Raw genomic sequence first — 11,432 nt, forward strand, 5'->3', positions numbered from 1 at the left:
CATTTGTTTAAAAAATAATGTAAATATAATAACAAAAAAATAGTGTAAATTTCAATTTTCAAACTTCTTTAGAAACAGCCAAATCTACCTTATGATAGAGGCCTCATTTATCTTTTGTATAAATATATAGAGATTAGAGAGAGAGAGAGAGAGACAAAATTAATGTTATAATACATGTACTATTTTTTGTGTACATTTTTTTTGTTCTTTTTATAATATAAAAAACAAATTTTTTTATTTCTCTCACCTCTTACCCATTATTTTTAATACCAAAAGTATTCAAAATAAGTGCACATAAAAAATGCATATAATATACCACAAAGAAAATGAGAAATAAGTATAAGTGTGACACAACTTATTTTATGCACCTCATTTGTACAACTTCTTTTAGGTACAAAAAAAACTCTTGTTTTTTCTAATTTTTTATCGATCACTTTTAATATTAAAAGCAAACGATATCCAATAGAGATAGTTAAAAAGGCAGTGCATATAACATTTTTTTCAATTGGAAAATGATATCAAATTCTAATTTTGTTTTGGTAATCAATGTTTTTTATTAAATTCCAAAATTCAGATGGTTTTTTATTTTTGGACCGGAGTAGTGGTTTGAACTACATCATCACCTAGTATTTTTTAGGCCCAATTCAGTCTAGATGGGCCTATTATTGGACAGAGCTCTAATATCGCCAACCATTATTGGGCTTCAGTGTTTGCAGATATTTGCCTTTATGTGCGCGGTGGTTGAGCTTCACGCTTCCATGCCGTCGTGGTTGGCTGGTCGCCGTATTTCTCTCTGTAACCGACTGCATCTTTCTCAGCCCAGTAACACCAACTTCGATATTCTCAACAATCACCATCACAGGTACTGCAATCTACATCACTCTTCTGCTTTGGCATTGTTCAATTGTGCATAACACTCTCGAAAACGTCCGAGCACACCATCTGTTTGCTGTAATGTGCAAACGAATGCATTATGCTTTCTTTGTGGCATCCTGATTCTGATAAATGCGCTTAGGTAGGAAGAGGTGAGTGCTGGATAGTTTTATCTCCATGGATCTGCAGGACTTCCTTCTTCGCGCTCGAGTCTTGAAGCTTTACAGGCAAGCATTGAGGATTTCTGCTCGAGCCCCTACTGCTGCTAAAGGTCAGCATTTCTATGACATCTTAGTGCAAGTGTATTATGCTCAAAATTTGAGCTCTGTAGTCTTGCTTCGTGTTTTCATAAGTACTGTAATGTGATTTATTAGGACCGCTGGTAAAGGAACTCAAGCATAAGCATTGAATCTTGAGTTGGGCCATTCTCTTTATCGGATTTTGTGATATAAAGATAGTCCTAATAGAGTAATAGGTTCTAATGTTAGTAATAAAATGATATATTTATGCATAGTATACTTGGATAATTTTACATTTGAACTTGATTAAATTACGGGACATGACATGTTTGTGTAATTTGGTCTAGTCATCCTATGTCTAGGTTGGATAGTCAGCATTGTTTGGCTGGCCTTACTTTGTTTCACTTAAAGTTTTATGAAACTGTTTAAGATCAAATGGAATGTGACAGATGAACTGAGACAGACAATTAGACAAGAGATGGAAAATAATCGGGATTGTAAAGACAAGCAAAGGATCCGATACCTGATTAGTGAAGGAATGGAAAGATTGAAACGACTCGATGAAATGCTTGATATGCAAGGTCACTGATGATCAAAGTGAATATGCACCGGTATGAAAGGAAATTTCTCCCCCTTTCCAGAAATTTTATAATATAATGTAATGTCTTGCATTATTATTTATTTATTTCTCCTCTATGTGGTGGTATTTCAGTATTTGGTTCATTGCAGTGGTTACGCTTGCTTCTGCTTCAAACTCTAACAGGTTTTACCATTTATTTCAGATTGATCCAAATTCCGTTGGCCTTAAGAGTTATGAGTCAAAAAATATGTAACTGACAAGTATGTAAAAGCTAAACTCCTCTGAGAATTCAGTCACAGGGGTTGGACAGAAGGATGACACCAGATGGAACTTATTTTTATTCCATTAGTCTTTTGTTTGTTTTGAAAGTGAATATTGGATTTTCAAGTTCCAAACATGTATTCTATGTGAAATTCTTCATATGTTATCTTGATTACAAAGTATAATGGGCATATCGTCTCCCATCAATGTTTGACATCCCCATTCCAAAATGTCTCATCTTTGTCTCCTTGGATTCGGTTTGTCTTTATAAGGAGTTTAAAGTGGGAACTGGGAGAGGGAAAGGTTAATCTCAACAGAAGATTACCATAGCATGCTTTTCTATGAAAACGAAAAGGATGGTCTGAAAATTCCTGTTTTGGAACTTGATTTGAAGGTCGTTTGATAATGTTTTGCCTGTCATCGGCTACTAAAAGTAAAATATTTTAGATGTGAAAATTTTGACATTCCCTTTCTTTCTTCGCAAACCAGTCTAACTGATCATGTCGAAGAATTAGCCATGTGAGATCTCTTGCAGATGAAAGTGGTCTTTAAAGAAGTGAAATCGATGGTTTTGCATGATCTTAGCTATGATTACTTAAATTTTTCTTTAATGAGTAAATATAGTGAAATATTTGATAACTTCTTAGATATAATAAGTTTATAATGAAGTTAGCGGCGTCCATAAGCAAGTGCCATAAAAAAGGATGGTGAAACTTTTTTTTTTATTTTAATATGAATGTACTTAAGCATGAGTTGTTAAATGTGTATTCATGCAAGCTTCTTTCGAATCTTCTATCATTTTTGTGCAAATTACTAGTAAAGAGAATGTAAATAAATAACAAAGGTGCAATTACTTTGAAGCATATGTCTTGACTCTTGACATAGTTTTATTTATTTTCGGTACATGTTGCAATTTATTCACGAGAAACAACTTTACAAAGTAATACATGTTGAGTTCTCTCAAATTTTACATAAAAGTAGAGTGAACTCAGCAGATTATCGTGTTCTCTCTTTGCCGATAACCCCTTCATTATCCAATGTCCCCTTCCTCATCATAGCCACGAACTCCTCGTAGTTGATCCTCCCATCCTGCAAAATGAAGCATCACAGCGATGAATAATATGAAACACTGATAGGAAGTATATAATAATATCCGTACCTTGTCAGTGTCAACGTCATCAATGACTTCATCAATAGTTGCTTCATCTCCCATTTGATATTCAGTCAAAGCATGTCTAAGCTCATCTCTTGTTATGTAACTGAGGAGCAAGGTCATGAAATTGTGTTGACCAACATATATATCAATGTGAGGATGAAATGAATGAGTATATAATTACGTACTGACCCGCTGCTATCCTTGTCGAAGTATTGAAAAGCCTTATACAAATTTTCTTCCTTCTCAAGTTTATGCCGATGCATGGTGGCAGTAATGAATTCATAATAGTCAATGGTTCCACTCTTATCAACATCAGCCTGCATGGCACGACATACATATATACAAATGCAAAATTGAAAGCATTATGTGTCTTTGTATTCGATCAAGGGCATAACATTAATATTATTTATGTGACTGAACTAACTCACAGCATCCATTAGCTGCCTTATTTCAGTTTCAGAAAGCTTGGATCCCAATCTGGACAAACCAGATTTTAGTTCTTCGAAAGTGATTGTGCCGCTGCGATCCGTATCCATATTGTTGAACATTTGTTTCAGGCCCTTGATTTCTTCCTCTGAAAGGTTTTGTGCTATCACCTTCCATGTCCAAAGATAAAGTATTCGTCATATCACACACAAGAAATAATATACTATAATCAAGTGATTTTTCACATTTAGAATGGAATTGTAAAGGCACCTTTAAAGCAAGTTTCTTCATCTTGTTCATTGCTCTGAATTGTTTCATCCTACTTAAAACCGCATTGTCTATAGGCTTGTCAGATGCTTCCCCCCCTTCCTTCATCCAAGGGTGTTCTGATTCATATTCATAATGTGAATAACCTTAGTAACCATTATGATACATAGCTAGCTTCATACAAGAAATGAATGAAATTTACCAAGGGCAGCAGAAGCTGTGATGCGTTTCTTAGGTTCATAGGCTAACATTTTCCTGATCAAATCTTTTGCAGCAGCTGAAATAGAAGGCCATGGTGCGCTTTCTAGATCTAATTTCCCTTCCAAGATAGCATCAAAGATCTGCTTCTCATTTTCTGAAATTGTCCAACAATGATAGTGATGAGTGAGTCCGAAACAGAGCGACAGAGGGAGGGTTATGTATGCACTTATTACTTACCACCCCAAAATGGGGGCACCCCGCTTAAGAGAATGTATAGAATGACTCCAGCACTCCACACATCTATCTCCTTTCCATAATTGCGTTTCAGCACCTCCGGAGCCACATAGTATGCACTTCCAACTATTTCTTTGTACACTTTATCTGTACAATTATTAATACACGTTAAGCATTGTTGCATCTCTATGTTATCAACCTCAAAATTAATTTGGCTCCCATTAGGCCATTATGCAATTGTTACTGTCACCACTTAATAATGGTTGCATGGCTAACACACTTTTTAATTAAGGACTTGTTGCTGCTACTGTTGTGTGTATATATATAGTATCTGACTATCTGTTAACCACGTCCCAAAAGTCTTAATATCTTCTTGTAGTGGAACTTGAATGGCAAGACATGATGGTCTACTAATAAATTGTAGGGTTCAACTCGAGTGTCCTGTACACACAAAACACACTCTCCCTATCTCTCTGCTTTTCTTTAGTTGCTCTTTTTTGCAATGGGAAACCGTTTACCCGTTGACTTGTCGTTATCATGCAGGAGGTCGTTTACTTACGTGGTTGACTCGGACTTTATATAATAGACTTGGTCATGCTCATCCTTAAAGTCTTTTCACCAAAGTTTCTTAAAAAAACTAAACATTAAACAATATATATAATATAATTGAGAAGTTGGAATATGAAATATTGAATTCCCTTTTTGCTAACATTTTACGTCACTCTTAAGTATTCACTATACCTTGTTCGAAAAGAAATTCTTATTTCCTCAGCATACAAAAATTTCTAACAAATAAAACTTGGCAATGCCAATAAATTATCAATTTTGTATGTTTGTTTTTGTGTTCTTAATGCTCTGGCTGCAAGCTGAGTTTTGGATGTTATTAATAATAAAAAATGGGTAAGAAAAATATATGATGTGATTTATGTGAAGATAGAATGATGATGAATATCCAACAAGGATAGAGAAAAAGAAGTAATGGTAGAGTATGAGAAGAGAGGAGAGAAGAATGCAAAAGAAACGAACCTTCTTCAATGAAGACAGACAAACCAAAATCAGTGGCTTTCAAAGGAGCATTTTGATCCCTACTAACCAACAAGAAATTCTCAGGCTTGAGATCCCTATGCATGACACCCATGAAGTGGCAAACATGAACCACATTGACGATCTGCCTGCATATGGAAGCAGCCTCCCTCTCAGAGTAACTCCCCCTGGCTATGATCCTGTCGAAGAGTTCGCCGCCGCGGCACAACTCCATCACCAAATGCACGTGCTGCCTGTCCTCGTAGGCTCCCTTGAACTCCACGATGTTGGGCTGCCCCGTCAGGTGCTGAAGGATCATTATCTCCCTCTTCACGTCATCCATCTCGTTCTTCCGCGTCACCTTTCTTCTCGCTATCGACTTGCACGCGTATTGTCTTCCCGTCGCCTTCTCCGTGCACAGGTACGTCACGCCGAACTGCCCCCTTCCCAGCTCCCTCTCCAGCCTGTACAATTCGTTTATGTCCGTCAAAGCCTTCCCTATCATGGATCCCTCCTGATGGGATGACGACGAGGCCGCCTCTGATTTTGCTGGACGGTATGCAGGCCCCGGTTGTTTGCTTCTGTTTGGAAGATGACGCTGCTGTGGCGGCGGCGGCGGCGAATCGGGTTCATATGAGATTGGGATTCTGTTATTACTTTGGGATTTAGTGAAGCACTGCCCCATTTAATTATATAATTGGGCACAGTAGATAGATAAAAGGCAACGAAACAAAGAGAAGCTAGCTAAGAGAGGATACAGAGATTAATTAGTTACGTTATGTTGGTTATGTGTGTACTGATTAAACAATCCAACAGTATGGTGCTTTTTTGCATTGGCTCTCGCTTTGGCTTTGAAAAACGGATGAGATGGTCCTTCACTTCACTCCATCCTCACACACCAAAACAAAGCATCGTATCATTCCCTTCACTTTTTTTATCTTTACGCTCAACCCGCTTTATTTAATTTTGCACATAGAGAGAGAAAGACAAAGAGAGAATCAGAGACCGATTTCGTGCTTCCAGTGCTACCAGAGATTCTCTATTTATATACCTAATATTATGTAGGGTACACGCTTTTTATACTTATATTCTATCCTTTTGGTCAGACGGTCAATCACTCAATATATGTTATTTTTAGACATAGTTTGTGATTCATCTCATTGTATGAATAGTTTTATGTTAAGATGAGTTATAAGTTACCTTGCTCAATGAAAACGGAGACGCCAAAATCAGTAGCTTTAAGGGGAGCAAGGGGGTCCTTAGAGGCAAGCAAGAAGTTCTCAGGCTTAAGGTCTCTGTGGATGACGCCCATGAAGTGGCAAACATGGACGACGGTGACAATCTGCCTCATCAAGCGGGCAGCCTCCCTCTCGGAGTAGGTACCCTTGTCTATGATCCTGTCAAACAGCTCCCCTCCGCTGCAAAGCTCCATCACCACGTGCACGTTCTGCCTGTCCTCGTATGCCCCACGAAACTCCACTATGTTGGGCTGCCCTGACAGGTGCTGCAATATCATTATCTCCCTCCTCACGTCTTCTATCTCTTCCTTCCTCACCAGCTTCCCTCTTGCAATCGTCTTGCATGCGTATTCCCTCCCCGTCGACCTCTCTATGCACAGGTATGTCACCCCTGACTGCCCTCTTCCCAGCTCCTTCTTCATCTCGTACATCGTATTTATGTCCACGTATGGCCTCCCCAGGATTCCTCCTATCTTTGACTGCCCCCCGCCCCCCAACTCTTCTTTCTGCTGCCTCTGCTTTGGCCGCGGCGGCGTCTCCGACCCTAGAATAATCGGAATTTCACGGGGCTTACTACTGAAGCAGTTGAACATCCTGAACAGCCCCAGTCCCATTGTTGTTGTTATTATTATTTCACCAAGTTTCAGTTGTATCTTAGCTTTCTCAAAATCTTTAGGACCTTTGCCTATTATATATACACAATACACCAATAATTTTTGGGATGCTTTCCTTCTTCCCTCGGATTAGTCTTAAGAAGCCTCCTATGCTTGTATTTCTGCAAGAGAACTGATTCCATTACTCTTCTCTTGGTATTGGACTACTGCTGTTGGAGTATTGCTATTATGCCAAACTAACTATCATTGAACCTCGCTCATAAAAAAGGTATATATATAAACGCTTTGGAATGCCATCAACCTACGCTTCGCATCTATGGGATTCTTAGTTTCTTACAACTTACTAAGATATTATTTATTGGTGCATAAATGAATAATAAGTAAACCACCGTCCAAGAATTTCCTAGTGGAGTCAAAACATCACGTGCTAAGTTGAGTTAATAAGAAATCTTTAAAATTGTTTTACAGACAGTAAATAAATACAAAACTATATGATACTTGTATATAAATTGATATGCAAAAGTTGGAGTTGAAAACTAGTATATGCATATGTAACCATAAAGTATTGCATATACAAAAAAATAATTACTATTATTGATTCATCATATGTTGCTCAAAACCTTATGAGCAGCTGCTATTGTGAACTGGATGTCATCAAGAGTATGTGCCAAGCTAGAGAAGCCAGCCTCAAACTTAGAAGGTGCAAAATACACACCTTCCTCCAACATACCCCAGTAGAACCTAGCAAACTTGTCTGTATCACTCTTGTTAGCATCTGCAAAATTGTTCACAGGTCCTTCTGTGAAGAAAAAACCAAACATGCCATTTATGTGACCACCACACATGGGATGCCCTGCCCTCTTCCCAGCTTCAAGAATGCCATTAACAAGTTCGCCTGTTATCTTGTCCAAATACTCATAACTTCCCGGCTGCCTAATAAGCTTCAGAGTTTCTATCCCTGCAGCCATAGCCAAAGGGTTCCCACTCAATGTCCCAGCTTGGTACACTGGTCCAGCAGGTGCCACCATTTCCATTATATTCCTCCTCCCCCCGTATGCACCTACCGGCAAGCCCCCGCCAATTATTTTTCCTAAAGTTGTCAAGTCAGGAAGTATGCCAAAATATTCTTGAGCTCCCCCGTATGCCAAGCGGAATCCGGTCATAACTTCATCAAATATGAGGAGACTATCGTTTTCCTTGGTGATCTTGCGAATGGCAGCAAGAAAATCGGGTTTAGGAAGAATGAAACCAGAGTTTCCCACAACAGGTTCTAGGATAACTGCTGCAATATCTCCCTTGTGAAGGTGAAAGAGTTTCTCTACGGCTGATATGTGGTTGTAGGGCGCAGTAAGGGTATCGGAAGTGGCTGCCTGAGGAACTCCAGGGGAGTCTGGAAGTCCTAAGGTGGCCACTCCACTTCCTGCCTTGACGAGCAAGGAATCGGCGTGGCCATGGTAGCAGCCCTCGAACTTGATGATCTTGGGCTTCCCGGTGAATGCGCGAGCGAGACGAAGCGCCCCCATGCATGCTTCCGTGCCCGAGTTCACGAAGCGAACCATTTCTATGCTTGGAACTGCAGCGATGACCATTTGGGCTAAAGTGTTTTCAAGCAGACAAGGTGCACCAAAGCTGGTTCCTTTTTGCATTGTGTCAGCCAATGCTGCAAGTACCTGATGATGAACAAATGAAAGTCAAACATGACTTTGGTCTGCTCCATGGACACATAGTCAACAGATATAATATGTGGTGGAAACAATAGAGCAGAAGAAAGGTAACCTTAGGGTGTGCATGACCAATAATTGCAGGACCCCAAGAACCCACATAATCAATGTATTGATTGCCATCAATGTCCCGCATGCGAGATCCCTTGGCCGACTCAATCACAATTGGTTGCCCACCAACAGATTTGAAGGCACGTACTGGAGAGTTCACACCTCCTGGCATCAAATCCTATTTTTTGCAAATTAATTAAAAAGTGGCATCGTAATAATATTGAGTATGAATTGAATGTAAATAGTTAGTACCAGGGCAGCAGTGAAAGCTTGTTGGGATTTGGTAAGAGACAAGTTCAAGTTGTTATTGGTGTTATTGTCGTTGTTGAGTGACACCTGCTGCTGCATTCTGCAAGCACGCGAGAATCGCATCCTTGAGCTTGACTTGGCACCCGCCTGCGGAATACAGTAAAAACTAGAAGCACCAGCAGCCATGGATTGATCGAGAGAGAGAGAGAGAGAGAGAGAGAGAGAGAGAGAGAGAGAGGAGGGCGTAAAGTCAAATTGGGCCATCGAAGAGTGTAGTTAATGGGATTGGGCTCGCTTTTCAAATTCAACAACTCAATTCAAGCCGAGTAGCGATTAATTTAATCAACAACAGCGTCAACTAGATTCCTGCACAATCAGAGTAGCGATGAATGATGATTCAAGCAGGTTTCTAGCTGTTTTTGAAGCAGCAGCCAAGTCCTCTTTAGTGAGCGTTACGTGCGAGCGGGGCAAGAGTAGTTACTGCTTACTAGTTAGTTACTGTGATCTTATTGGAATTAACAATTAAGTGTGATCTGTTGTTGTGGTGTGGGTTGGTTCAACCGATCCGTACTAAACACAAAAATATATGGATATTCACCCAAACCATTTACTGCACATTTCTGTACATACCAATTTGGACCTTCAGCCTTTCATATTGCTTTATAGTAAACTCAAATATAGTCTCAAATCTCAATACCCGTGACCCAGAAATAAGGTCTCAATACCCAAACGACAAGTGAAAACCATAAAAAAAATCAGACTGAACAAAATTCAAGTGAAATCATACATTACAATAATAGTTATTAACTTATTATACTACCAAAAAAAGTTAATATTAAAATATTCCTCCTGAAACAAAGCAGTGCAACTGTGCAAGAGTCTAAGTGCAACATTGAAATTTAAAATGTTTCCAATTAAAAATAAAAAGGTTTTTGTCTTTTACCTTTTGAAAGTGAAACTTTATTTCATTTTGACGCCTCCTCCCATGAAGCTAAAGCTTATGCTTATTAAATTACGTTTGTTGTGTACTTGTGTATGATCAAATTGATAATCTACGGCATCATAAAAATACATAGTAAGTTAGTAACTATTAATAGGTCCGTTGGATTTGTTTATTTTGAATGAACATAAAATATAATACGGTGGAGTATCAAACGTATCATCATTCCGAGTTAAATCCAAAATGTCCCTAAAATTGGTGTCGTGCACTGAATCTGTAATTCTAGTAGGTCTATCTTCAATTGCTCACGCAATTATCTTTTTTTATAATGTCTTTTATCTTCAATTTTCATACGGAAAAATTACTTCCACTGAATTTTAAAATTTCATACTTTGCTGCCATTTTTTTTAGACGATAACTTGCAAAGAAAAAAATATATTCATTAGCAACCTTTGGCTCTGATACCACTGTTAGGTACCAGACAAATGACACAGCAAGATATAAAGATGAAAAATTAGAAATTTGTATAAAATATGAAAACAATTGAATAACTTTCTTTGAAAATTACAACTTCTCTCTATCACAAGGAGAGGGAAAACATACTTCTCTCTATCATATATAGGAAAAAACTACTCAAAGAAATATTATATTATTCTATCTGAATGACTTGATTTAAATGAATTAAAAAAAAAAACTCAATTTATAAGTGAGTCTCATCAATATAAATCATCCATCAATTAGAGGTATATAATTCTTCTCTTTTTCAATCATTAAAATTCTAAGATTATAAACTAAAATTATTTATTACATTTGATTTTATTTAGTTATTGTTTATTTATTTATTTTCTAAAATTAATCTTACTAATTTTCAAAAATAGTATGAGGTAAATTAGCGGAATATGTGCTCCAAGAGATAATACATATAAATAAATAAATAATGTCGTTCAGCTGGGAGACAACAAAATTCTTCTCTACGATATATAATGTAAATCATCGTTATATTAATGATAGAATAAACACCCAAGTTTATATTTGTCTATTTTTTACTAAGAATAAAACGATTCTTTTTTTAAAAAAAAAAAGGACATTTTGATCATTAATCTTTTTTTTTTTGACATAACACAAATAAAATTTTTATAAAAATAATTATCGTTATTATTTAACAAAACTTTTAATAAAAGATCATATTATCTCTAAATAAAACTATTTTTAGACAAAAATCACCTTATATTTTTGTAAAAATAGAGAGAATCGTAGTCTTTATTCTTAATTATACGCAAATAACAAAATCACATTGTTGTGTTGGCTTGGCTTTAACGGCAACGATGGGACAAATTCTCTTATATGACCCCTGACCCC

At 37.5% G+C, this 11,432-nt stretch overlaps 4 protein-coding genes across 9 annotated transcripts in view; 1 reads left to right on the forward strand and 3 right to left on the reverse strand.

Annotated features, from left to right (window-relative positions):
* Window positions 1–9,850, reverse strand: part of LOC110263071 — an 11,014-nt gene extending 1,164 nt beyond the window's left edge. Inside the window, exon 1 of the mRNA XM_021103608.1 lies at window positions 9,324–9,850. Coding sequence (XP_020959267.1) covers window positions 9,324–9,397 — 74 coding nt within the window. The 5' untranslated portion in view covers window positions 9,398–9,850. The remainder of the gene's footprint in view (window positions 1–9,323) is intronic.
* On the forward strand, window positions 691–2,321 carry LOC107647892. 4 transcript variants are annotated; one of them, XM_021103609.1, is made up of 4 exons: window positions 691–862; window positions 1,016–1,144; window positions 1,562–1,723; window positions 1,825–2,321. In XM_021103609.1, the coding sequence occupies exons 2-3, from the start codon at window positions 1,051–1,053 to the stop codon at window positions 1,699–1,701; spliced, it is 234 nt and encodes a 77-aa protein (XP_020959268.1). In that variant the 5' UTR covers window positions 691–862; window positions 1,016–1,050; the 3' UTR covers window positions 1,702–1,723; window positions 1,825–2,321. The 4 variants fall into 4 exon arrangements, with proteins under 4 accessions (XP_020959268.1, XP_016207426.1, XP_016207427.1 ...); XM_016351940.2 differs by having other exon boundaries at window positions 692–862; window positions 1,895–2,183; XM_016351941.2 differs by having other exon boundaries at window positions 709–862; window positions 1,020–1,144; window positions 1,895–2,183.
* Window positions 2,780–7,378, reverse strand: LOC107645332 (calcium-dependent protein kinase 29). 3 transcript variants are annotated; one of them, XM_016349339.2, is made up of 9 exons: window positions 6,644–7,110; window positions 5,264–5,452; window positions 4,241–4,384; window positions 4,005–4,157; window positions 3,806–3,921; window positions 3,538–3,705; window positions 3,299–3,426; window positions 3,113–3,212; window positions 2,780–3,042 (listed from the first exon to the last, which is right to left on the reverse strand). In XM_016349339.2, exons 1-9 carry the CDS (start codon window positions 7,089–7,091, stop codon window positions 2,950–2,952), a joined length of 1,539 nt encoding a protein of 512 aa, XP_016204825.2. In that variant the 5' UTR covers window positions 7,092–7,110; the 3' UTR covers window positions 2,780–2,949. The 3 variants fall into 3 exon arrangements, with proteins under 3 accessions (XP_016204825.2, XP_016204824.1, XP_016204823.1); XM_016349338.2 differs by lacking the exon at window positions 5,264–5,452 and having other exon boundaries at window positions 6,461–7,378; XM_016349337.2 differs by lacking the exon at window positions 6,644–7,110 and having other exon boundaries at window positions 5,264–6,289.
* LOC107645331 (glutamate-1-semialdehyde 2,1-aminomutase, chloroplastic-like) lies at window positions 7,520–9,317 on the reverse strand. Its single transcript, XM_016349336.2, has 3 exons — window positions 9,137–9,317; window positions 8,889–9,062; window positions 7,520–8,782 (listed from the first exon to the last, which is right to left on the reverse strand). The coding sequence occupies exons 1-3, from the start codon at window positions 9,254–9,256 to the stop codon at window positions 7,715–7,717; spliced, it is 1,362 nt and encodes a 453-aa protein (XP_016204822.2). The 5' UTR covers window positions 9,257–9,317; the 3' UTR covers window positions 7,520–7,714.

Source organism: Arachis ipaensis, chromosome B06, assembly GCF_000816755.2.
Source record: "Arachis ipaensis cultivar K30076 chromosome B06, Araip1.1, whole genome shotgun sequence".
NCBI lineage: Eukaryota > Viridiplantae > Streptophyta > Magnoliopsida > Fabales > Fabaceae > Arachis > Arachis ipaensis.